The sequence below is a fragment of the Medicago truncatula genome, chromosome 3, assembly GCF_003473485.1.
Source record: "Medicago truncatula cultivar Jemalong A17 chromosome 3, MtrunA17r5.0-ANR, whole genome shotgun sequence".
Lineage (NCBI taxonomy): Eukaryota > Viridiplantae > Streptophyta > Magnoliopsida > Fabales > Fabaceae > Medicago > Medicago truncatula.
In genome coordinates, this window is record NC_053044.1 from 32,198,002 (window position 1) to 32,225,812 (window position 27,811).

Genomic DNA, 27,811 nt, shown 5'->3' on the forward strand with positions numbered 1-27,811 from the left:
TGCATGTATACTTGATCCAACTAAAATAAAGGAACATAACATGGAAATATTATCTAGGGATCTTGGATCATTGGTTAAAGATTTTAAATGATGATTTTTTTATAAAAAAGTTTGTGTAATTATTGTATTAGAAATTGAAAACTTTAACATTTTAAAAGAATAATTACTTAATTTAATATGTTTAAAGAGTGTCACAAGAACAATCGATAACATGACGCATAGTTTAATAATAAAGTCTAAAACTGACCCTTTGGTTCTTCCATTATACTTGTCTAACCCAAAAGATAACTTTTCATTTAAAAGAAAAAAAACGCTCCCTTTGTTTTTGTCTTTTTCATAAAGTAGGTGAATTCTGGAACATAGATATGAGGTGAACCATTGATAACCTTTTCAGCATCCACATGACAAAATAAGAAAAAAACTACTAAAAGACTCTACTATTAAATATCCATTAAATTAAATGTACAACAACACTAAAATGTTAAAATTAAATCAATCAAGAAGGAGAAAATAAAGATGTTTTGAAATGTCGAATTTTTTTGAGACAATTTTGTGCTTTCTCAAGAACCAAATCAACCCTATCTTTTCTCTTATTCTTTCTTCTACTAGGGCAATGCTTGATGACAACACTCTTGGGAGATTCAAGCTCAGAATTTTCAGCACCTTTCTTACCCTCCTTCATTACTTCTTCTCTCTCTGGTAAAGCAAGTTGAATACTCTTTATATGCTCCAAGCTTGTTGATTCTGCATTACAAGAATAGAATAAAACAACCTCAAAAACCATGTTTCGCAGCACAAAAATAACAAAAAAAAAGATGAAAAAGAAAAAGAAGAAACGAAACCTTCAGTATCTAAGAAAGCAGTGAGGGAGGTGTTGTTTTGTGGAAGGGGGTGAGAATAGGAATAAGAGTTTTGAAGATGAGAGATGAAAGACCTAAGTTCATGTTTGAGATAGTCATGTTGATTAGGGTAAAGGGTTTCAAGCATCTCCAACTCTTCCTTTGCTTGCTCTAACTCCATTTAATTGTGATTGATTCTTCCACTCCTTTTGTTTTAAATGCTCATAAATTAAAATAAGATTAGTTCTATATTTTTTTGACTTAAAAAAATAAAATGTGAGGTGATGGAAGTGGAACAAAAAGCAGAAAAAGGGGAGGGAAAAACAAAACATCATTTCATTGGATTGGGTTATTGGGCGTTGGGATTTTAGACGTTGTAAAGTTATGTCTGTTTTTGTTTAGGTTTCCAACGTTTGTTTGATTTTATTCATTGTTCGTATTTGGTGGAGAATTGAATGGTTGGTCAGTGCCAAATAGGACTAGACATTAATTCCAGGGATTATACGTATCTAAACTTGGTTCTTGTCTATTCACTGACCAGGCACTTGAAAACATATCCTGGAGGACTGCGCGTGAGAATGTCCCAATACAAAATTTTGAATAAGTTGGATGTCGAGGATTCGAACCCCGACTTCTGCATATAATAAATTATTGTCATACCAACTGAGCTATGCTCACGGTACTAGTGCGTTTTTTTTAAACGGTTTAATAAACACTCACAACACATAATGAAAAATACTTAGAGTGTGTTTGTTTCAAGTTATATTCATAGATTCCCGAGAATAAAAAAATAAAAATATGTATGCTTATGTTTGTTATAAGTCAATTAAATTTTATTCATGAGTATAAAACGATCCTGAGAATAGAAAAATTTTCTCAAAGAAAAGAAAAGGGTGGGGGAATAAAGTTCTCATGAAGATGAGAATATTTCATATGTAGTTGTCTATTATAATTTTTATTTTTATGGTTTCCGGAAATATTATAATGTTAAATAAACATCTTTTTTCTATAAACCTTGAAATAAAATTCTCATCTTAAAGTTTCAAGGAAAATTATTTCTAGGAATAAATTTAGTAAATTTGAAACAAACACACCCTTAGTGCTATCTCCGAACCATATACATGTTAATTGAATGAACCTAAAGGTTGAAAGAGAATTGCTTCAAGCTATGTTTGGTAATGACAATATGCTAGTTTAAAGCTTATTAGAGTGACTTTTAAGCTTGTTTTTTTTTTTTTTTTTTTTTTTGTGGTGTCCGGGGTTTGATGCAAGGTCCTTAGCAACTGAACAAAGTTCAGTTGTGTCCGAAGTTCGAATCAAACCTTGCATATATTATGCATTGCCTTTACCAACATAGTTAAGTTCTGACAACTTATAAGCTTGTTTATAAAAATAAAATGTGTTTTATAATTTCTCTCATTTTTAACCAAAATTGTTTTTATAAGAAAAAACTGCCCAATCAATTTAGAAAACTCCCCACGTTCTTCCATGTTATTCTACTTTTTTTTTTTTTGTTCCATGTTGTTGAATTATTTTTAAAAGAACTCTTACCAAACAAAAATGTTAGTTCAAAATTTAATTTTATCAAACACATTAATCAGCTGGTTTTTTAAGCATAAATTTTCAATTATCAATCATAAACTATAAGTTAAATTTTCAACTAATAACTAGCTTATAGTTTTGTTTTACCAAATATACCCTTAGTCACATCGTTTTTTTATTTTAGTTTTTCTTGCATTACTTTTTATTTTAAGTTATGCTCAAATAAAATTGTTAGCAAATTATACTTCATTTGTTCCAAAACAATGGATCTAATTTATAAAAAAAAATAAAAAAAAAGAGTATAAATATAAAGTCTACTATTTAAAAATGTAGACTTTCAAAAAAAAAATGTAGGCTTTATATAAGTGCGCAAGCTAACATTAAAAATTAGTATTGCATCATGCACAAACATATTCTTCACCATTGAAACATTAAATCTGGTAATTTTTTATTTAATTTAATAGTAATAAGATAATTTATTCAATAATAGAAACAACTTTGTGCATACTAGAAGACATAATTGAGGAGCTGCCCTTGTCACGGCAACAAACTCATCAAGATAGGGTGAGATGGCAACGGCCACCCAATAGCTTCGTGAAGTGTAATATTGACGCTTCATTCTTTGAGCACTACAATAGAGTGGGTAATGGAATAGAGTGGGTAATGGAATGTGTTTAAGAGATGAATTTGGTATGTTTATATGAGCTAAAACTATATGGCTGCAACCGATTATGTCAGTTGACATAGGAGAAGCATTAGGATTACTAGCAGCTATGGAATGGGTAATAGAATTGGAGTTCAAGAAAGTTATCTTCTGTTTAGATTCTAAAGGAGTAGTAGACTCACTGAACTCAGAGGTTCGAGATGACACAGAGCTTGGTTCCATCTTAGCTAGGTGTAGAGTAAATTTATCTGGAATTTGTAACAACTCTTATTTCGAGTTTTCTAGGAGACAGTCTAATATGGTTGCTCATGAACTTGCAAAGGCGACCATATATAATGTCAGTTCTCATCTTTATATTGACATACCTGATTGTAGTGATCCTTTGATTTTTAATGAAATGAATTCGTATCTTTTTGTCAATTTTTTTTTTTGTGGCTAAAACGGGTAGCACTTAGGTGGCATTGACCAACCACAATGTCACAAATGGCTTTCTTCACTCTCTTTTCACAAGGTTTTTTTGTTTTTGCATACTTGTGACATTGTGATTGTCCAATGTCACCAATCACACTGTCACCTAAGTGCTACCCCATATTTATCCTATATACTCCCTCTGGTCCTATATATAAGATTTTTTTTATATTTTTTTTTGTCCTAATTATAAGAAAATATCACAAATTTTAACGTGTAGTTATTATTTTAAAGACTTTTTTTTACCCTTTATTTAACGTTTTTGTTTTTAATATTAGTAACTGTGGTTAATGTTTCACAACTTTTTATAAGCGTGTATATTTGTAAAAATATTCAAAAAGTTACACTAATTAATGATTATATTGGTTTAGATGATTTTTAATTTTTCTTCTTATATTAAGGACCAGAGGGAATATAGACACTACTACACATATGACCTTTTGCAACATCTTATATGTGACATTTTTTAAAAAGTGTTACATCACTACAACAATTATTTTTCAATATTATAAAAATAACATTTAAACTTCAGATTTATTTCACCAAAAAAGGTTTTTTAATACTATTTAATTAGTTTAACTTTTATAGATTTATAGAACTTTATTTTTCATTTCAGATATCTCTCTCATAGAATCACTTTTCTCAGAAGGGCTTTATCCCAAAATCGCTTTGTCAAAATTGCTTAATCAAAATCTCTTCATGACATCTCCTCATCAGTTTCATTTCAATCACACTCACATCTTCATCACAATCGCTCCTCTTCGCAATCCCTTCATCGAAATTGTTCTGGTTAACTTCTTCATCGCAATCTCATTCTGTTCCAATCGCTGAGTAAGAATTTGGATTTTTTGGGTTAATTCTTCTGATTTGATGAGGTAATTTTTGATGTTTAAGTTAAGGTGATGTGATAATAAATCCAATTTATAACTTGATATTTCTAGGTTTATTTGATTTGATTTGATTTTAAGTTGATTATTAACTTTGGTTAAGAAATTTACTTTTCTAGGTTAAGTTGATTCTGATTTGATGCAGTTGACATTTTCTAAGTTAAGTTGATTCTGATTTTTGATGTAATTGAGATTTTATCGAATTCGGTAACCACCGCCATCAGAGCATCAAGAATGCAGCGACATTGAACTTCCAATTGCAGTTGAAGCTTGTTCATTATTCTTTAGCAAGGTATTATTGTGCTGCCTATCAGGTGTTCGATAATTTGACGCAATGAAATTTGACTATGTTTTGCAATTGTGTGCTTATTTAGGAAAGAGGACTGGATGGTAGAAGTAGAACTTTTTGTAAAAACATATGCTTATTTACTTATTTATAGATTTCTCAATTGGGATTATGATGCCTAAGGAAGCTATTTGTTCCTAAATTATGTTTTGCCTTTTGAGACTATTGTGTTTTGTTGTTTACCATTTAATCTACCATATTAGGTGGCTTAATCTTTGTTTTTGAATTATTTGCAGATCTGCCAATGACTTCAAGCGTGATTGATGGCTTGCACCAAGATGGGAACAGTGGCATCTGAGGTATAAACTTCCACTTTGATTGGTTTTAAAATGATTCCTTTTACTATGTGCATGGTCCAATGCTCATCTTTCTTTCCAAGTTATTTGCAAATATTGCAAATGTTAATGTTCCATTGTCATGAAGTGATTGATAAAACAGTTCAATTTCAATCTCAGTCTTGGTGTCGCTAAGCCAATGAAATGAGATACTGCATTCTTTGTGAATCAATGCTTGTTTGAGTCCTTTCTGCCAGGGACTTGTTTTGTAGCCTAGAGGTACCATTCTTCCCTTCCTTAGACTACAACTGTCATGACATTTTTCTCTCCCTCCCTTAGTTCATTAATTTTTACATGTTGTTTTTCTTGAGTTTTCCTATGCTTTAGTTTAATATATTGCTATTACTTACTAATATGTCTGCTAGTTTTTTGCAGGATTCAGAAAAAGAGGTACAAGTCATCTATTTGGTGAAAGTATATGTGATTTTGGCATGTCCTGTGTTGGGAAGATATATCAAAAGATGTTTCCCTCTTCCTACCATCAAAGTTACTTGTGAGTATTATATTTGATCCACTCTGTCACATGAATAATTATTAATGAGTTTATTCTATTTATCAGCTTGAGTCTATTACAAGAAAATAGCTTGCTTGACACTTCACAGTAACATAGATCATTGTAAGTTCTAATTATTTAGGGGACACATGATTTCGCTAAAGAACAAATGACTATTAGAAAGAAAGCATTTTCAGTAATGGTAGAAGTTTTTGAGAGACATGGCGCCACAACCTTGCATACACCTGTCTTTGAATTGAGAGAAGCTCTCATAGGAAAATATGGAGAAATCTCAAAGTTGGTTTATGATATTGCTGATAAGGTTTTATCGGTTATTTACTTCTTAACTACTTAAGTTGTTTTAAGAATATTTGGGAGAAATATTTTTTTACAGCATTCAAATAAATGAAATTTTTTAACATTTTTTTCTCTATAAGTGAAACAAGTTGTTCATGAATCTAGATTTCTGCTTTTTAAGCCAGACTGCCATTAAGGATTTTGAGGTTGTTAGAATTTTGACTTAATTAGTTGATGAGCTGAACATTGGGGATTTGGAGGTAAACTTTTATAACATTCCTGCTACAAAAATTATTGGTTTTCTGAATTTGTAGAACCATTTAGACTGTTTCCCGAGTTCATGATTTGATATATCTATATCTGTAATTTTTCATAGTCTGTCTATACTTATTTTGTGAGCATTAATTAACATAGCACAATATCAGAATATGTATTCTTCCCTGGAACCATCGATCGGATTATCATGGTATCTGGTGCAATCAAATGAAGTACTAAGAGCTGACAGCTATAGAGCTCATTATTTCAAAGTTGCTTAGTGGGGTAATAACCATGATATTGATTCAATTAGTTACTAGAATAAAAAATATGATATTGATTCAATTAGTTACTAGAATAAAAAATGTCTTGCATTGCTGGCTTTTGAGCCTAATTTCCTTGTGTTACGTTTTTGAAGGATGGCTGAACAAATTCCACACGGTGTTGCTCAAAGCCTCATTAACGGGTTAATTCATTTTCAACCCTTTATCAATTTTTTTCTTCTTTTAAAGTTAAACTAGTTAAACCAATGATATATATAATACAAGCTTGTTTGCTGACATTTTTCTTTTCATAGGTTGGCTTCTGTTGCCTTACGTGAATTTGGAAGGATTAATAATGTGAAAGATGAATTAGAAAGTCTTACGAAGACAGTTGAATCCATCAGAGCTGCGCTCCTTGATGCTGAGAACAAACAAGAGAAAAGTCTTTGTGTACAAAACTGGGTTACAAGGCTCAAAGATGTGCTTGTTGCTGCAGATGATTTGATAGATGAATTTCTCCTTGATACTTTTGGTGCTTTTAACTACAGTTTGTCTATATTAGGAATTGATTTCAATTTATGTATAGTGATCTTAATATTAATAAGAATTTGAGATTGAATCAATTGTTTGTGTTTTACTGATTGATCTACCCAGTCTTCACTATTAAGTAACATTTATGCAACAGAATTTTCAGCGATTCCAATTAAAACTGTTAGCTACAGATTGGCTACCAATTAGCTTCAAATTAGTAACATTTATGTAACAGAATTTCTGCAATTGCAACCTAAACTGTTAGCTATAGATTGGCTACAAATTTGCTACTAATTAGCTACTAAATGAGTAACAATTTTTAGGTGCTGCAAGTTTTACTCTCAAATGTTACTGAAATCATTTAGTAACACAGGCTTTACCTAACATTTGTCAAATGTTACAAGATCTAAATAGTAACAGTTGTTTTTGATTTAGTTACAATTTTGAAGTGTTATTAAATCTTATATATGTAGTAGTGTGAGAAAAAAAATTAGAAAAAGAAATGGCTATAATCGAAGAAAAAAATTGCTATAAAAAAATTTGTAAATTAATTTTGAAGTGCCTTACTCCACTTGGTAGACACATATATGAGTCGGTTTAGTTTGGGTTTGACCAACCTTAAGATCCGAATCATATAGGGTGCTCCGGTTTGGGTAAGGTAAAGTAACCACCCGTTATATATTGGGTTGGGTTGGGCTAACCCACTAATTTCTGGTTTGGGTTGGGTTGTGAGTTACCCAATATTTTTTTTTGTTTATATTAAATGGGTCAAATATATCTAAAGGTCATTTAAGTTTTTCGTTTTTCCCAAAGTGGTCCTTTAAGTTTCAAAAGTCCTAAACAAGTCCTTTTAGTTTTTGAATCGTTTCAAACAAGCCCTTTAAGAGGATGATGGTGATGATTAAGATGATAGCAACAAAGAGCATTATCCACCATTTGCCATGCCTAAAAAGATGACTGATTTTAAGTGGGTGTTAGGAGTCAGATTTGGTGCCAAAGATGAGTTCAAGGAAGCAATTATCTACTAAGCTATTTGCAATGCGAGACTAAAAAGACTTGTTTGGGACTTTTGAAACTTAAAGGACCACTTTGGGAAAAACGGAAAACTTAAAAGACCCTTAGATGCATTTGACATATTAAATGACTAAATGACGAGTCCTCATTTTTTTTAATAAAAATTAATCAATTTTTTTTAAAAAAATTATGTAACCTATTTTCATGACATTTTTGTGTCATAAAATAATAAACAATAATATCAAATAATAAATTTCATCATAAAATACTTGCAACAAACTAAAGTTGAATGATATAAAATTTCATTAGTATCAAAATAACCAAAAATTGCAACATCTTAATTTGTAACTATAACATGTTTTAATTTTCAATATAGAAGATACCTTGTGTCAATTTTGAAAATTAGACTTAATTTATGACCTAAAATTTTGGTATTCTCTTTGGTTCCTAGGTAAAAAAAAAAAAAAAAAAAAAAATTAAAATTTGGGTATTATTAGGTAAGTGGGTTTATTTGGTATGAGTCTGGTTTTACCCGAAACCTGTTATTTTTTATGGGTTTTACATTTTTTAAAACCATACCCATCCAATGACCCAATTCAACCCACTATTTTGGATTTTTTTTGGATGAGTTTGACCGGGTTTTTCGGGTTGACCCAACCTATGCATACCCCTGTGTGATATATTAATTTTGAGAGAAATGATATTTGAACAACCATTTTTTGACAACTTTATCTCTCATACTCACATTATGTTTTTACTTTCTCTCTCTATTGCTTTGGTTTTTGTGCCAATACTCATCTTTCTTTGTATACTTAAGTTGTCCCAAAGGTTGGCAACAAAAATGGATGTTCAAATATCACTCCTCTAATTTTAATCAGACAAGACTTAAAAGTATTATTAGAATATACCACGAGCCAAATAATATATCGACTATGTATACTATCATGTATCCAATTTTTCAAGAGTTGCATATCGTATATCTATCTATACCATGTATGTATCGAAACGATGTGCGAACTAAATGACTTTGCAAACAACCCAAAACAAAAATCCAAGTACTCCAAAACTAGTGCACCCCCGCGCGCGCGTACGCGCACACACACACACATATATATATATATATATATATATATATATATATATATATATATATATATGTATATATATTATCGAGTCAACTCATGAATCAACCGAGTCGAACTAGATATAACTCAAGTTCAACTCATTTTTTTAACGAATTTAATTTTCAGTTCAACTTCAACTTATTTGGTTCATGAATTAAATTTAACAAGCAAATTGTTGAATCGAGTTCCAGATTATATTCGATTTGATTCGATTCATTTCTAGCCCTATTTCCAATATTAAGAGAGAAATTGACAAGTTAAATAATTTTATTTTTTTCCTTATTTTATTTGATTATGATCATCTTAGTGGACAAGTCCACAATGACAAGGTTTGTGAAAATATAAAAAGAAAAAAAATTCAAATTATCGGGTGCCAATGCAATAACAAAATGATCGCTCATGGAATTTTGCAGCAGAATTTTATCGGAACCTTGCTCATACACATGCACAAAAGCCCTCTTTTGTGGTCAGGAATAAAAAATAAGGTTTTAGGCACTTTGGAATCCAACGACCCTCACACAAGTTGTTGCCTTCACAACCAGAGTCGTCTTTACATTTAATACGATATGTTCTAATGTGTGGTTTCAAAGGAAACTCATTCCACTTGTTTTGGCCACCATAGTCTTCTTTATATTTAACACGACCTGTTGTAATGAAAAGAGTAAATGAATGTTAGTTGAATGAGATAAAATATTATTTAGAAAGTATCTAAGGAAATTCTAGAAGGACAAAAAATGGATTACCTTCAACAATCATTGCAGCAAGAAATAGGGAAATAAAGATAATTATAACACAAACAAATTTCACAGTTTGAACCATATTTTTCCCCTGTGATGTATGAAATAGAATATATTTTTATCACTTTATAATTTATAAAGTTCATCCTCTTGTTACATACATTGAATAGGTTTTAGCGCTTATGAAGTGGTAAGAAAGTGTCTCTTAAACACAACAAAAGGTTTTGTTTGTCCCCTTAGCACACTTAGAAACTTTATCCTCTCTTGCCACCAAACTACGCAAATATATTGTGTTTCTCCTTTAAGAAAGGTAGTAAATAAGCAGGGGCGGATCCACCATAAGACATGATGTGGCAGCTGTCACACCAGATTATTGTCCAATAATATATTTTTTTTAATATATGAGACTGAAAAACTAACATATATCATATAATTCGATAATGTTCACAATTTAATGCATGACCCATCGATAGATTGTCCTTTAACCAGAGTTGTGTCAATGGTTCAACACCCAGCACCTTCGTTTTTAACTCTTTTAAAAAGAAAATCATAAAAAGTGTTACAATGTGATTCAAACCTAAGATATAGAGGTGATACAGACATGCTTTAGCCATTTTCCTATAACGTTTTTGGCTTAATTTCACTTTTTCCTCTATCTTTTGTCAATTATGCGATTTTGCACTCCATATTTTTAATTGAGTGATTTTGCACACAATCCTTTCCCCTTTCTGATTTGAAGGCCCCTATGTTTTTGGTGATGATGTGTCTGATTTTAATGACATGTCTTCATTTAATGCTTGCCATGTGTCTAAATGTAACTTTTAAAAAACAAAAAAATTGATTTTGGAAATTAAAAGAAAGGGAAAAACAAGAAATTTCTTGAGGGGTTTAAGCAACCCATGTTAACAAACTGAAAACATACATGCACTTCGAAAGTTGATAAACGTATGCATACATACACCAGATCACATCATTATCCTAATTAATTAAAACTTTAATTCTTCTTTTCAAAAATCCTTGATCTGATCATAGCCCTTACTCCTCAATTCATGAACATGCTCATCTACTACCACACCAGCACAACCACTACCACGAGTCCACGATCATCATCATCCTTTCCAACAACAGTCTCCTTGATCTTTAGTTACATAAAGGGAAGGTGTTAGTACCCTTTATGTCCGTAGTACTCTACGGAAATCTCTTGGTTTTATTTAATTTAATGTGATGAAAAGAAGTAATTAATGTGATGAAAAGGAAAATAAAATGAGACCTAATTTATCTACATTTTTTATTGTTTGGAAGGACGAGTTCTCTGCCTACGTACCCGTGAGGAATCAAAACTTCGTAGTTCGGGATAAAAATTGACGTTTGATTTGTTGAGTGTTTTTTATTAGTTTTGAAAAAAGGTTTTAAATTGAAAAAGCCAAGTGGCAAAATAAGCTTGATTTGTGTTTTTTATATTAAAAGAAAGAGACTTGAAATAAAGTTAAATTGATTGAAGTTTGATTAAGAAAGAAAATTAAAATGACGGCCACTTGATTTAAGATCAAGGTTTATTGTAAAAAAGTTTTTTTGTGATTTTTTTTGTGATTTATAAATCAAATGTACACTAAATAGTTTCCTTTATAATTTTGCCACACCAAAATATCATGTCTAGATACGCCTATGTAAATAAGTCACATGAGAAACTTATCAATCACATGAATTTTTTTTTTGTTTAAGAAGCTAAACTAACCTCCTCAAATTGGCACCAGAGAGAATCGAACCTGAGACCTTGAAGAGGAGCACACTCCCAGATCCCAAGCTAATATCACTGGACCAACCCAAGTGGGTTACAAAAATTAATTCTTATTTTACCAACATCTTTTATTTTCAAACCTTCATATATGAGAAAAGGGAAAGTGTTGAAAGAGGTATAATATTGTTGAATTTCATATGAGTTCTAGATTATAGCAAATATTTAGCTGATATATATGTTAGGTTTCAAATTGACAAATAATAAATTAAGATAGCATATTTGTTGACTGCGGATGAGTGAAGGATCATAACCTGCAAAACAAGAAAATAAAAAGTAAAATTTGAGGCATGATTATGTCACTGAACTAAGGAATTATCCGCAGAATTGCGCAACTCCCCCAAAGTACAACAAGTTCATCTCGGCGGTAATAGTTCCGAGGCTATCAGGACACGAGAAAAATACACAGACTCAATGATTCAGGCACTTAGTATTTTTGTAACACTGAAAGAAGTAGCTTTGAAGAAAAAAAAGGTTTGTAACTCTGTTACTTTTTCACATAATGAAATTGTGTTCTTATAGAATACACACTTAAAGATATTAAACACGTTTATATTTCCACCGAAATGTAAGTGGATGCTACTAATTAGGTAAGTGAGGATTGAACAAAAACAGTTGCAAAAACACTGTATTCTATTCAAAATTTAATATCTCAATAGCAAGTAAATAGGTAACAAACAATTTTCACTGTTAATCAAAATTAATTTATTGAAAATTGTTAGTCAGCGTGGTAACTAGTCTTGAGACAAAGTAGGAACAATTTCAACACTATAACCACGTTTCTTTTTCTTCTCTTTAATAGCTAATCATAATAATAATAATTAAATATAAATAACTTTTGAAATATAAATAACTTTCAAAGTCTTTTACTTTTTATGTACTTTAATTTTACCATTTTATATTTATTTGCTCACAAGTCCTTTTTCTGAACCATGAACTTCAAGTTCATTGTACTGCGAAAAGTCTTTTCATAATAAAACATAGACTTTTTTTTGCAATGAAAGCACACAAAATGAGTCCCCTGTTCGAAAAGTCGACGACAACATCAACATTGTTAATTTCTATGACATAAGAGAGCAACATAATTACACATATATGTATTCATTCCTTGGATGAACTTGTTGGAATTTTACTTTTTAAATTGTCAAGTACTCACTTTTTTAACATTCTCTTTTTTTTTTGTTGCGGTTTTTGGTACGCCTAGCCTCAAAGATATCAAAATCCCCACACATAACAATGCTCAATACCGGGTCTACTAATAAACCTTCATAATAGTCCCATACTGTGAAGCCCCGATACTTTAAAATGGATGACGTACCGTATCCCCTGCATATCCTGCACTGATACCTATCCGATACTTTCCAATATGTATCCGGAGAGTATCAAAATATTAAATTTTATTTTTTTAAAAAATAATTATCCGATACTTTCTGATACATCCCGATACGCACGGATACTTGTGTTTTTTATATTATTTTGATTTCTGTTTTTTTTTTTTGTGTAAAAAATAAGAATAAAAACATTATATTACTATAATATATATACATTTCCTTTATCTTTCTTTGGTGCCAGTACGACCCACACCACACCACACAACCAATTGCATCTTTCCTTTTCTAAGAAATTAGGGTTTCAACTTTTTCTTCCAAAGTGGTCGCCGTCCACTTTGGCCACCGTCGAACTATCCAAAAGCTTGCTTTAAAGCTTCCTGTGCAACCTTGTTCTTCCTCCTGTTGTGAGAGAAATTTGAGTACTTTCTCTTTTATCCATTCTTTGAAAAGAAACAAAATGGATCCAAAAAGGGTAGAAGATTTAGTTTATGTGCATATTAATCTTCGACTGTTGTCAAGTTAAGAATGTGGATATAAGAAAGGACAATCAAGAATGTGGGACATTAGAGGAGATGCGCATGAACCGCTTGATGGTGTTGGAATTGAGTTAGCAGAGTTGTCTTTGGATGAACCGAATTTGGAAGTTGATCTGTATCTTGATGATGGGAATGGAGGAGAGGAGATGTAAACGTCAGTTACTTGTTAGTGTTAACTACTTTTAGTACGGATGTGTTCTTTTTTTGAATATAGTGATTCTTTTTTGGATCGATATAGAATATCACTAACAAGTTCATTTTGGATATAGTGTAGCATTGATGTATAACACTGATGGTGCTCTTTTTGGTATATATTGCATATGTAATTGACTAATGACCACTCTCTTAATCGTCAATATTATATTTATATTAATGTGCTACGAGCCTGGTTTCTTGTGTTTGTTAATATACTTGCATAATAAAAAAATGGTTATAATTATATAGTACATTTAATTATATAATTTTTTTATTAACGTATCCTAGCCGTATCATATCTTGATTTTTGAAATTTTGCCGCATCGACGTATCGGTGCAGTATCGTATCCGTATCGTATCTCGTATCCGGACTTCACAGGTCCCATGACATAGGAAATGACGGGTCTGGTACAATCGATACCATATCTGAGGCTTTCAAAGATGCTTGAATATTCAAATTGTCTTACAATTTCACCAATGTTCTTAAAGAGTTTTACACTTGAATCATAAGGTGCACACACAAGTTTACAACCAATGTGATTATATTTCTTTAAAATCTTCTAAACATATTGAGATTGATCAAAGCAATGTGCGTTCTAGATTCCGGAGCATCTTATCATATTTGTCCTAGGAGAGAATGATTTTCAACCTATGAGAAATTGGATGGTGGCAATATTGTTATGGCCAATAGTTCTTCCTACAAGGTGGTTGGGATGGGATCTATCAAGATTACGACTCATGATGGTAAATTATGTACACCGAACGAAGTTAGACATGTTCCACACATGACGAAGAATCTGATATTTTTGAGTCTTTTGGACAAGAAGGGGTTTAGTTTCAAAGGTGAAGCTGGAGTTATACATGTTTGCAAGGGTTCAAGTGTGATTCAGAAAAGGTGTGAAGCGGGGTACTCTATACTTTCTACAAGGTACGACACTAACTGATTCTGCTGCTGTTGCTTCCTCCAAGATTGACCAAGAAGATATGACGAAGTTGTGGCATAAGAGGCTTGCGCATATGATATTCTTTATGGGCATAAGATGAAGGATCTTGAGTTTTGTAAACACTGTGTTTCTGGGAAACTACATCGCAACAAGTTTCCAAAAGCGATTCATAGAACAAAGGGCACACTAGATTCCATCAAAGCACCTCTTATTTCTTACCCTTCATATCTCATAACAGATTGCTTCAACCAATTGCGCAACTTCTCTTTTTTGATTAGTAATAATTTTAGCTACCCACTCGATAAAATTTGGGGCATCTTCATCATTGGTATTAAAATTAACTCTTAAGGGTTATGCAAACCAAACTATTTTAATCCAATCACAGTCCATAAATAAATGATTAATTGACTCATTATGTAGATCACAGACACACCACAACGGGGAACAATTAACTCCTTTTTTAAATAGAGACTCTCTTACCGGCAACCTTTTATGTAGAATACACCACATAAGTTGCATTTGACACATAATAGTTTTAAGCTTCCATAGTTTACTCCATTCATTACTCTCTTGAGGTATGACAGATTGATTGGAGTTGAGCATCTCATTTCTTCGTTTTTGGAATTTGTAAGCAGACTTAACAGAAAATTCACATTCGTTATTCTCTCCCCATATGAAGCGATCTTGCGGATTATTTAGGGAAAGAGGGATTTAAAGGATTTGTTGAGCCTTAAAAGCAAGGAAGGTAGCATTAATCAATTGAGAATTCCATTCTTTCTGATGATCTGGATGTATTAGGTCTGCCACATTTCACAGAACATAATTTGGAGGTTAAGGGGACCAAATTCTATGACCTTGTTGATATGGTAACCAATTATCACCCCAAATTTTAATACTTTTACCGTCACCAACCAAAGACCAGCATGATCGATAACCTCTATTCGAGCTTGTAGAACACTCCTCCAAGTGTAACTTGGATTATATCCATGAGTTGCATTTAGGAAGATCGTTCTTGGAAATTATTGCCTTTTCAAGCAACTACCGAGCAAAAACTTTCTTCATTCCGAATAATATGCCATTTTTTCTTTGCTAACATAGCTAAGTTAAACTCCTTCATGGTTCTAAATCCCATTCCGCCTTCATTTTTATCACTACATATATAGGGAATTCCATGAAACCCAATGAATTTTCTGATCACCTTGTTCACTCCCCCACCAAAATCTACGGATCATAGTTTCAATGTGTTCACACAGGCTATTCGGGATCTTGAAACAACTCGTGACATATATATGTCAGCATCGCTTGGGCTACTGCTTTACTGAGGACCTCTCTAGTTGAAAAGGACATATGATTCCTTTTCCAACCTTTCATTTTCTTCCAAACTCTATCTTGGACGAAATTAAGTACATGTTGTTTAGATCTCCATACAAAGGCCGGTAGACCCAGAAATTTTGAGTGACATTCCACAACCTTAATTTGCATCCAACTTTTGGAACATAATTTTCTTCTCTTCAGGTACATTTCAGCTAAAGGAAATTTCTGATTTGTCCAAATTAATCAGTTGACCTGAAGCTGATTGATATAAGTCTAGGATTTTATTCACCGTCTATGCATCCTGTAAAGAGTCCCTACGAAATATGAGACTGTCATCAACAAAGAAAAGATGACTAATATTTGGTGATCCTCTCACTATACTTAGACCATGTAAGTCCTTCTCTTCTTGAGCTTTAATGAGTAGACGTGAAAACACCTCTGCACAAAGTATAAACAAGTAAAGAGATAATGGATCCCCTTGATGGAGTCCACGATGAGGGGAAAAGATTGGACAAGGATTACCATTTACGATCACTAAAACGACACTGATGAAATGCATCTAAAAATAAGATTTTGCCATTTTTGTGAGTCCATAGAGTTCAACACAACAACGAGAAATTTCCACTAAATATGATCATATGCTTTTGCCATATGATATCTAGCTTTACCCACAAGACCTTTCTTTCCTTTCTTCTTTTTCCTCGTCCATTGAAAATCTAAGAGAGCATTATCAGTAATCAATCTACCATGAACAAACGCACTTTGCAATTTTCCAATAATGTCTGGTAGGGATCAGTTTCAACCTATTTTCCAAAATACCTCTCATGTTATCAGATAGTCTATTAAGGACCACACTCATTGCTTCTTCAATTCTTACAGGATCACCAGTTGTAAAGAGATTCTAAAAAAACTTATTAATAACACGAGCAATTGGGACTCAGTAGGATTTAGAAATGAGTCAATTTAGTAGATGTTTTATTTTCTATTTTATTTGTCTTTTTGGATATTTATTTCCTTATAGATTGATAGTTACTTACTTTTCTCATGTCATTAATCTTTATGTAAGCAAATTTTCATTTGGAACAGAGTGAACCGTTGTTATAGGCCCTCTTCATATGATTTTCATATTGCATGGGGTTTTAGGATTTTCATTTTCGATGAATCCCATGAACAAGTTTCTCCTAATAATGCAAGAAACTTAAACAATTGTTATTTTGGAACATACTGTACATGTTATATTAATATTATGAATCACAATTTTATAGTATGGCTTTTGAAATTTTTCATTAGTTCTTCTATCATGGGGCTTTCTCATCGTCTCTTCACTTTTCGATATACTTAGATTTTTTGAAATAAACTATAAAATAATATGAACCTCATATTATTAAATCGATGTCTTTCAACAGCTAATCAACATACTTTTGAGAAGAAAAATCATTTAGACATAAACCATGTTGCATTGAATTTGCTCTTTTTTTAATAAGATAAATTTGAGATGTCTTGATCTCTAAAGACTCATCTGAGTCAAACAGGTCTCAAGGCATCATTGACTTGCTTTTGTTAATGGAATTGAAGTTACTTTTAAGCAAGCTTAAGTCTGCAAAGAGTTAAAATGTATTAGTTTTTGGTTCTGGACCTATTCCTTTTTAATATTTTACCTTCTCATCACAGTAACTTATAATCAATAAACAATTTGTAACAAATATTTCAATGTTCAGTTGAATGTGTTTTTAACACTTACATATATGAGATAAGGAATATATATTATTTTAGGGTTTTACTACCCAGTGCCCTCAGGGCAATGGTTAAAGAATCTATAAATAGAAATTTTATCTTGAAAATATAAAATGTTACTTTTGATCAAATAATGATTATACAACTTTTTTATAGAAACTTACTTATTTTGAATGCTTAACCAATACTCTTGAACACCGGTACTTAGCATTCTCCATTATTTTAACGGAAGGAATATGCATTGTTAGTGGAAAGTTATTTACAGAGACATTGATTTTATAACTTTACCAATTTGCTACATCATGTTTGAGATAATTAAATAAAGGAATATGCATATTCATTGTTGTGTTGTGATTGGTCATTCGTGTAAAGAAAATTTATTCTTGCGATGCTTACCCTTGAATCTCAATCGGTATTTGTGTTATAAAGAAAATCACATTCACTTGGTGGTGGTATCCTTCCCTTACTATAATATTTTGTTTTTTCACATTAGTCTTCAAGTGAACAGGTTTTCTTTTTAGTCATCAAATTAAATCTGTATTTGTGTTATAAATTTTGATTTGTTTTTCATTTTAATTTTTTCTAAATTCTTATTATTAGCACATCTTGTGCGATGATTATTGAAATTTATTTTAATATATGAAGAATACAATATTTTATACTTAATTTCATTCAAATAATATTTCCCCGCGTGGTACATGGGTATACACACCAGTTCATATTTGAATCCAGCTTGTTTGTTAAGATAATGTGCCAATGTTTTAAATTTATTTTCGCTGCATTATTTTTAATTAAATTGAAGTACTTTTTGAACGATGAAAATAGACATGACAACAAAACCCACCCCCGTCCAGACCCAGCCTGCCCCGTCCCGAATTTAACGGGGAAAAGCCGATTTAACAAGGTGCGGGTGTGGGGGAAATTTAGGTTTTTAGTACAGGGGCCAGACCGGAGCCAGGGGATGCTTATACCCGCCCGCACCCACCCTCACCCTGCACCCGCTGTTTGAAATTTACCTTATTTAATTTTATAATCATATTTCCATAAGCACCAAGCTATTTTAATATATTATTACTCTTTAGCAACATGTTTATTCTAATTATTTTGCTCTTTTGAAATTTTTTTATTAGATCTTTAATAATTAATATAATTATTGTTTTTTTGTAGCTATGAAAAAAATATGCATTTTTTTAAATATTTTATAAAAAAATAGAGTTTTCGCGGGTGGGGGCTGGGCCGGGAGACCCGTCCCCATTGGGGGTGGGGTAGAGTGTTCAATTTTTACCCCCAATATAGTTTGAGGACGGGGGCGGGGGCGGGATGCTTAAATCCGCCCCTGACCCGCCCCGTTGCCATGCCTAGATGAGAATGTGTGACACCCTTGTGCGTTTAAATATTATTTACATTTTAATTTAGAAAAATACTAGTTGGGTTAGAGTGTTACAACGCGCACCTTCTAGAAAGAAACGTGACTTAGGACTTAAGTTACTTAAGGCCTAAGTAATGAAAAAATAAAGCCTAAAATAAATACTCATCTTGAGATCATTCTCAATACATAACCTAAATAGAATAAACCATAGTTCTCTAGATTGTACTCACCACAAGTACAACAATGAGAACTAAGTTTAGTCCATATAGTCATAGATAAATCTGCTAAATTGAAGAAGACACACTAAAATAATAATTAATTAAGACCTGCATAGTTATTGTAATTGATTATTATTTTTCAGCGATATTCTTGTTTTCCATGTCTTTCAAAAGAGAACAAATCATTTGAGGTTGTTAAAAAAATTGTAAACTGTAAGAGAATTATAAATTGAAGCATCGGAAAAAAAATTGTAAGTGTATCAATACTATGATATAAATATAAAATTATAGCCTTAGCTAGTAACATACAAATTATTTTTGAACTTAACTATTAAAAAACATTTGATAGGTGGAAGGGTCGGAAAGAAAATGTGATATGCTTGAATTGAAATACATGTGAATTTCTCCAATATAAAGAGAAAAGAAGACAATTTAAATAATTTTATTTTTTACTTATTTCATTTGATTATGATCATCTTAGAGTATAAATCCATGATTACAAGGTCTATGAAAATATTAAAAGATCTTTTTTTTTTTTTTAATTATTGGGTGCTAACGTTATAACTAAATGATAGCTGATGGAATTTTATGGGCACAATGCTCAATTACAATGACAAAAGCCGTCTTTTGTGGAAAGGAATAAAAAATAAGGTTTTAAACACACTGGTATCAAAGGAAACTCACACAACTCATTTTGGCAACCAGAGTCTTCTTTACATTTAATACGACCTGTATTAATAAAAAAAAAGAGAATAAATGAGAATGTTACTTGAATGAGATAAAATATTATGTAGAAAGTATCTAAGAAAATTGAAGAAGGGCAAAAAATGACTTACCTTCAACGTTTGCACCAAGAAATAAGGAAATAAAAATAATTATAACATAAACAAACTTCACAATTTCAACCATGTTTTCCCCCTATGACGTATGCAATTGAATATGTTTTTATCACTTTATAATTTATAAAGCTTATCCTCTTCTTACATACATTAAATAGCTTTTAGTGCTTAGTAAGAAAATGTCTCTTAAGCATAACAAATGGTTGTGTTTGTCCCCATGGCACATTTAAAAAGTTCATCTTCTCTTTCCTAAATCTAGAATCATTATTAAATGTCTCTGAAATACATAAAAGTATTGTGTTTGTCCCTTAAGAAACGTAATAAAGATGTCACACGAGAAACTCACCAATCATAAGAATTAATTCTTATTTTACCAAGATCCTTTATTTTCTAACCTTTTGCATATCATAAAAGAGAAACTCACAAATAATAAATCAAGATAGCATGCAAAGTTTTTGATTGGAAATGATGTATGTTTGAATTGATGGAAAGTCATGGAGTAGCTAGCAAACCAAATTTCTATATTCTATAAAGGCTTAATAGTAGTTCTTGCCCCTACGTTTCTTAAAGTTGTGATTTTGGCCCCCTAAGAAAAAAACTACAAAATCGCCCCCTAAGTTTTGCATCTGTAGCAGTTTTAGCACCCAAGGCCAACTTTGACTCGGTCTACACTGACGTGGCACCCTAAGTGAGGTGCCACGTGTTACTTTTTAATTTTATTTTTACCAAAAATTGTCCCTGGGGTCAAAACTGCTACAGTTGCAAAACTTAGGGGGCGATTTTGTAGTTTTTTTCTTAGGGGGCCAAAATCACAACTTCATAAAAGTTAGGGGGCGAAAACTGCTATTAAGCCTTCTATAAAAGAAGTTATTTGCATGTCACTCCATTGGGTAAGTGTAATATCCGAACATTTAGAATACCAACTAGTGCCTAATTAGGAGTTTTCCTTAGTGTACTAAGGATGGTTAGGGGTTTAAGAAAGAAAATAAAATTAGGAACTATGATAGGGTAAGATGTGAATTACCATTTTAGTGAGAGAAAAATGGTAATTTGAATCTGACTTCAATCATTTATCTTCATCTAAGGAAATGGTAATTAATTAACCCTAGAATCCGCATGCAATTGATGAATTGATATTTTTAGCTCAACCTAAGGAAATGGAAACTTAGAAAAAGGAGATTTAAGATTAGGGTATTTTTGGATTTTAGCTTATATCTATCCATTAGTTGAATAAACCATGATGCATGCATTGTTAGTATATACTTGATGTAAATTATATGTGGTTTGACTGTGCAAGATTCTTAAACTTTATATTGATAAATCGTTGTTTGAATTTCGAATGCAAGAGAGATAAGTAAGAAGATGAAATTAAACTATTACTGGTTCTGGAGCTTCTACAACCCATAGTGCCCCGCTACTAGATGGCTATAACAACCTCTAGTTTGCATATTGTTGCAACAACTATGGACTTAACAGCCCACCACGAGTACAGTTACTTGTTTTGATGTAGTGAATGTTGAGTTAATATTTGTTTTTGATTGTGTTCAGGTATGTGACTGAATTCCAGACCAACTTGGTCCCATATCCCAGAATTCATTTCATGCTTTCTTCATTTGCTCCAGTTATCTCTGCTGAGAAGGCTTATCATGAGCAGCTTTCAGTTGCTGAAATTACTAACAGTGCTTTTGAGCCATCATCTATGATGGTTAAGTGTGACCCTCGCCATGGAAAGTACATGGCTTGCTGTTTGATGTACCGTGGTGATGTTGTTCCCAAGGATGTGAATGCTGCTGTCGCGACAATCAGAACCAAGAGGACCATTCAGTTTGTGGATTGGTGCCCTACTGGTTTCAAGTGTGGTATTAACTATCAGCCACCTACTGTTGTTCCTGGTGGTGACCTTGCTAAGGTACAGAGGGCAGTTTGCATGATTTCAAACTCCACAAGTGTAGCTGAGGTGTTTGGTCGCATCGATCACAAGTTTGATCTGATGTATGCCAAGCGTGCATTTGTGAGTGTTTGGAGAAGGCACATAAAGTGTTTGACTTTGAATTGTGTTACTCTTGGTTAGTATAAAATATTTAGCTTACTGTTATGATTGTTATATTCCATGCCTTTTCTGATGGACATTTTTCCATCTTAGTTCTGGAAATATTTTTTAGCTTTTTTCTCATTTCCGTGGATTTTCCTGCGAAAACTATTTTGCTGCCGATTTTCCTGCTGCATTTGTTGCGGAAGTACCTGCCGTTTTTTCTTCAGAAAACGTTTCAAGGGCAGCAAAACTCATACATATATGACCAAAGGTTTCCTGCGGATTTTTGTCCAATTTCCTAAGGAAATTTCCGCAGGTTGATTTCCTGGGTTCCTAAAATCCTCAGAAACAATTGTATTACCTGGGAACCTTATTCCTTGGCAAACCTGCGGAAATTTCAGTGTAAGCCGCAGGAAATTCGAGAGTTTCAACTTTCTAGTAGTGGTAATAGTTCATGTATATTTTCACAAGGTTTTTATGTTCTTGAGTTTCATCCCTAGTTGAGACAATAATTTAGTACCCTATAACATTTAATTCATTTGTAGATCATAAAGTAAACCCCGAAACAAGAAGAGATTGAGATGAATCATGAGTGATTGGTGAGAGGGTTACATGATTCTTGACCCTTAACCTTAATATGGGTTAGTACAATTACCTTGTTAATCTTTAGTAATTGAAATAGAGAAGATACTGACTATGAATGGATAGTCCAATAATCTAGTTTCTATTTGATGGTGAAGATAAAATATGGTAATTAATCAATATAGTATGATTGTTGTTGATTAGCTGAAAGGTATATCATGAATATGATAAATTCATCGTATATTGATTATGCATACGTGTAGTAAAAGGATAAAAACTTGTGGCGTAGTCATCTATATTTGATTACCATAACGGAATGACAAATGACCAAGTAAAATGGACAAGATAATATTATATGTGGTCCATCTAAATAAATATATATACACACATACACACACTATAACGAGCTTTTTTCCGGTAAACTTAGGTGCTAGATAAAGAATGGCTCATGGTAATGATGCAGTATTACCATAAGTCCATTCTATATCTAACACAATATTACATACAATTAGTTACCTTGTTAATCTGGAGAAAACGGGTCTCCTACCGAATATGCAATGTGATCCTGCACTATTAGAAACTCTTGATTTTCCTGCTGAGTTACCTGTGGATTTGTCAACGATTTAGGTTCCCAACTAATACCTTCGCGGGTAATTGTTTCCTTAGGATTTTAGAAACCGCAGGAAAGTTACATTCGTAGGAAAACTTGCAGAAACAACGGTAGGAACCTTCATGAAAAGAACAATTTCCGCACGTAAATCCGCATGAAATGACTTTATTTTTTATTTTTAAAAATATAATGCATTTCAATCCATTCCAAACCGATCAAAGCACGCCCCCGCGCGAGGATCACTCCACACATATCCTCTAACCGCTCCCTAATCACACCCGCAAAAATCGGAAATGGTTATTCTCAATGCGCATCTATTATAAGGGTGATATTGTTTCACCCTCAAGGTATGATTCACTTTTCACAACACTTTATACACACTCTTTCTCAGTTCCATTACTGACTGTTGGAGTGCTAACGTGCATGCGGACAACTTTCATTTCACCTTGAAGACTCATTGCCACAATACCGGAACACTTTCCGCCACTTTTGCCTCTCATCCATCCTCATCGGATAGATCCATTTTAAACCCTATTATAAAATATGAAACAACCCAAAATAAAATTAAATATGTGAAAAATGACTAAAAACAATGAAGTGTGATTATTTAAAAGTTCATTTTATAGTCTAAATTATAAAATTAATAAAACAAATATTTAAATTTAATTATCATTGACATTTAAATTATAAAAAAATTAATTTATTTTTCTTAAATGATGGTTCAAATTAGTATATATCATACAAACATTTATTTATGTTAAAATAAATTAAAGTGTAGTGTATATTTAATTATTAAAGGAGGGTGCTGTAATTCAAACATCTTATAGAGAAGGGGGGTATAAATTTAATTTTTCGAAAGAGAGGAGTGTATATTTTAACATAAGAGAGAAAATCAGTGTAATTCAAACGTCTCTTAAGAGAGAGGAGTGTAATTTACTCTTGTTTTTATTTGTTAAATAATTCAGATTACAAAATCCCAAAACTTCAACTAATATTTGACATTATTTTCTTGTAGTCATCGTAAGATTGACATCTATATTTAACGAGGAATGTTATTTGAACAACCATTTTAGGGGACAACTTGTGGGATAACCAAAATATACTATGTAGATTTTGTCACAAAAATTAAAGCAATAGAGAGAGAAAATGATAACATAATGTGAGTGTAAGAGGGAAAGTTGTCATAAAAGTTGTCACATAATGGTTGTTCAAATATAATTTCTCAACTTAAAGAATAAAAGCTATTCCGAGAGTGTATCCTATGATTGGACCGAAATCAATTGTGCATGTCATTTGTTGCATCATGATTTTGGTCGATCTTGACAACTTTGGTCACAACTATCATTATGCAAAGTGATACAAAATTAGCAAATGTACTAATTTATGTCGAAGTAATAATATAATTCGTATCTAAAGGATCTATTTTAATCACCACTTGACAATAACATTAGGATATATTTAAATGTGGTTGGGGGGGGGGGGGGGGGGGTGGGGGTGTTGTGCCTTAGGCAATTTGGATTGAGTGCAATCAATAGTAAATAACTTAAAGTAAACTTGGTTTTTAAACTATGATGAGAGAAAGGATCAGGTCTTTCGATTCATCTATTCATCACTCATTAGTAATCTGCTTATAAATCCTACAAAATACTATATAGTTTAGGACAATTAACAAAATAGCTCAGGTCAATCCCTTGACCCAGAGCCCTAGCTCTTTTCCAATTATAATTCTTTAGGTGAACCTAAAACCATCAAAGGTTTTTACCACATTAATTCTAAAGTCACAACCAAACAACGTTCCATCCCTAGATTGTCTGTTAAGATGAACAGTATAATAAGTCAAAGTTATAAGCTGGTGTCAATAGTCATATAATCTCTAGAATCAATTATATTGGGTTAGAATCATAAAAGCATTAAGAGAAATTTATACTAAATAAACTAGAATAACATTCATAAAGATTTAGAGTTATAGGTTACACTGTCATAAGCTAGAACAGAATCATCTAGGGACCTAATCATAAAGAACCTAGATACTCATGGATAAAGCACAAATAACTAATACAAAAGTAGGATTCATTACATGAATTTGATAACCGGCTATGAGTTTTGACGGTCTTCCACCTAATCTCCAGATATCGAGCTCCAAAATTTTTAACCCTAGCTTCAGAAAACAACTTGGCTTTTATAGAAAAAAAATCCTAGTAACACCAAAATCGTGCTACAATACTTAAAATCGTACCATGAAAGCCCATTAATTTCAAATATCCTTCAGACGCGCCACCAAAATCGTAGCACGATATTTTACATAGCAGAAGCTCTCCAAAGCTGCTCAAAATCGTACTCCGATCCATAAAATCGTAGCACGATATCCTCTTTGCTCTAGCACATAAAGTCTGTCCTTTTGTAGCTTATAACTCTTACAGAATCACCTGAACTCATCTAAAATTACATAAAAGCTGTAACAAAAGTGATATATGATCTAGTGCCATCACAGAGCCGTTTTATGCGATTACATTTCAATTATAATTTTTGATTTTGGAATTTTTTGTTGTTGAAACTTTTGGTGTTTGTGGTCACTGGTTGTGTTATTTTAGTGAAGCCAATGATGCCAAAAAAATTGGAATTTCCGTCTTAAATAACTATGATGTAAATTTCTTGGCTGTGGTAACGAGGCTTCAAATTACTAGTTTATTTTGTTTTTTTTCCACTCATTTTTTTAAAATACAAAGTCAGACTTGCATGTATGATTTCATTATAATAATTATTATTGAATGTAATAATCGGAATTTCAATGTCTAGTATAGGATTGATAAAACTTTGGCCTTGTTTGGAGTTTGAATTGGTAGTAATAGGGAGTGCTATGAGGTTAATGGAAGAGGAAACTTTTTACTGTTATTGAGGATTTTAAGCAAATTTTCAAATGCTTCTCATCTCTTTATAATAGTGAAACCAAAAATCAGTCATTCTTTAGAAATGTTCTTCTAATTAAGGCAAAAAAAAATTCTTCAAGTAAAGTCAATTTTACATTTATCGATGCTTTTGGTAAATAGGATTTAAGTATTATAATTTTCAATGATAGAAAATGATTTTTTTTCTTCAAAAAACAACTAATTTAATTATTAATTTAAAGGTTTGGTGCACCGGTACACTCAAAATTTTGGGTGTACCATAGAATTTGCCCGATAAACATTGCTATCTTTCAATATTTATCTGAAAGAGTACAAATGTAGTGGAGTGGTGCAACTTCTAATTGGCAAAAACTGATTGTGTAGCAATGGTAAAAGTAATGAATGTAACTGCAAGTAAGACACTGGAAGCTGATATGTTACAAGGACTATGGTTATCACTTGCAAAAGTAGGATTTAGAGTGATCATGGCTGAAGCATAAATGTTTTGGCTTGGTTGGTTTGGAAAACTATGGCATATTGACGGTAGCAGACTTGTCGATTAACGGTCAGTATAACCAATTGACGATTGATGCTTCAACATACTTTCTCTGGCTTTGGTCTATTCCAATGCTCCAATATTAAGAGAAAAGAAAACAATTTAAATAATTTTATTTTTTGACTTATTTTATTTGATTATGATCATCTTAGAGTACAAACCCGTAATTGCAAGGTCTATGAAATTATTAAAAGGAAAAAAATTTAAATTATTGGGTGCTAACGCAATAACTAAATGATAGCTATGGAATTTTGTAGCAGAATTTTATGGGCACAATTGCTCAATTACATGCACAAAAGCCTTCTTTTGTGGAAAAGAATAAAAAATAAGGTTTCACACACTTTGGAAACAAAGGAAGCTTACACAACTTGAGTTCGCAACCAGAGTCATTTTTACATGTAACACGACCTGTTCTAATGTATGGTTTCAAAGGAAACTGACATGACTTGTTTTGGCAACCATAGTCTTTTATACATTTAACACGACCTGTTGTAATGAAAAAAGAGAATAAATGAATGTTACTTGGATGAGATCAAATATATGTAGGAAGTATCTAAGGGAATTAAAGAAGGAAAAAAATGGCATACCTTCAACGTTCTTTGCAATAAAAAATAGGGAAATAAAGATAATTATAACATAAACAAACTTCACAATTTTAACCATGTTTTTCCCCTCTGACGTATGCAATAGAATTTGTTTTTATCACTTTATAATTTATAAAGCTCATCCTCTTCTTACATACATTAAATAGCTTTTAGCATTTAATAAGAAAATGTCTCTTAAGCACAACAAATGGTTGTGTTTGTCCCTATATCACACTTAGAAAGTTCATCCTTTCTTTCGTAAATTTAGAATCATTATTAAATGTCTCTGAAATACATAAAAAGTACCGTGTTTGTCCCTTAAGAAACGTAGTAAAGATGTCACAAGAAAATTACCAATCATAAGAGTTAATTCTTATTTTACCAAGATCCTTTATTTTCTAATCTTTCACTTATCAGAAAAGGGAAACTCAAAAGAAGTATAATATTGTTGAATTTCATACGAGTTCTAAACGATAGCAAATCTTTGGCTAA

General features: G+C 32.1%; 2 protein-coding genes, 3 long non-coding RNA genes and 1 pseudogene across 5 annotated transcripts; 2 read left to right on the forward strand and 4 right to left on the reverse strand.

The window, feature by feature from the left end:
- Positions 1–318: 318 nt before the first annotated feature.
- Positions 319–1,253, reverse strand: LOC25489197 (uncharacterized). Its single transcript, XM_013605079.3, has 2 exons — positions 843–1,253; positions 319–744 (listed from the first exon to the last, which is right to left on the reverse strand). Exons 1-2 carry the CDS (start codon positions 1,018–1,020, stop codon positions 497–499), a joined length of 426 nt encoding a protein of 141 aa, XP_013460533.1. The 5' UTR covers positions 1,021–1,253; the 3' UTR covers positions 319–496.
- A 2,835-nt stretch (positions 1,254–4,088) lies between these two features.
- LOC25489199 (uncharacterized) lies at positions 4,089–7,034 on the forward strand (annotated as a pseudogene).
- A 2,281-nt stretch (positions 7,035–9,315) lies between these two features.
- Positions 9,316–9,959, reverse strand: LOC25489200 (uncharacterized). The gene is made up of 2 exons (XR_003010679.2): positions 9,802–9,959; positions 9,316–9,702 (listed from the first exon to the last, which is right to left on the reverse strand). It is a non-coding gene; the product is annotated as an uncharacterized lncRNA (long non-coding RNA).
- A 9,524-nt stretch (positions 9,960–19,483) lies between these two features.
- Positions 19,484–20,225, reverse strand: LOC25489202 (uncharacterized). The gene is made up of 2 exons (XR_003010074.2): positions 20,068–20,225; positions 19,484–19,960 (listed from the first exon to the last, which is right to left on the reverse strand). It is a non-coding gene; the product is annotated as an uncharacterized lncRNA (long non-coding RNA).
- A 1,382-nt stretch (positions 20,226–21,607) lies between these two features.
- Positions 21,608–22,174, forward strand: LOC25489203 (tubulin alpha chain; the record flags this gene model as incomplete). The annotated part of the gene is made up of 1 exon (XM_024778235.2): positions 21,608–22,174. A coding segment is annotated over one exon (534 nt), but the record flags the coding sequence as incomplete, so codon positions are not given.
- A 4,662-nt stretch (positions 22,175–26,836) lies between these two features.
- On the reverse strand, positions 26,837–27,457 carry LOC25489204 (uncharacterized). The gene is made up of 2 exons (XR_003010076.2): positions 27,323–27,457; positions 26,837–27,221 (listed from the first exon to the last, which is right to left on the reverse strand). It is a non-coding gene; the product is annotated as an uncharacterized lncRNA (long non-coding RNA).
- Positions 27,458–27,811: the final 354 nt, after the last annotated feature.

Bases quoted from the DNA above. Each gene is read 5' to 3' on its own strand.
- LOC25489197 (XM_013605079.3), bottom strand. From the start codon at position 1,020: ATGGAGTTAGAGCAAGCAAAGGAAGAGTTGGAGATGCTTGAAACCCTT. The intron at 745-842 runs GTTTCGTTTCTT...CTTGTAATGCAG, and splicing joins TGCTTTCTTAGATACTGAAG to AATCAACAAGCTTGGAGCAT.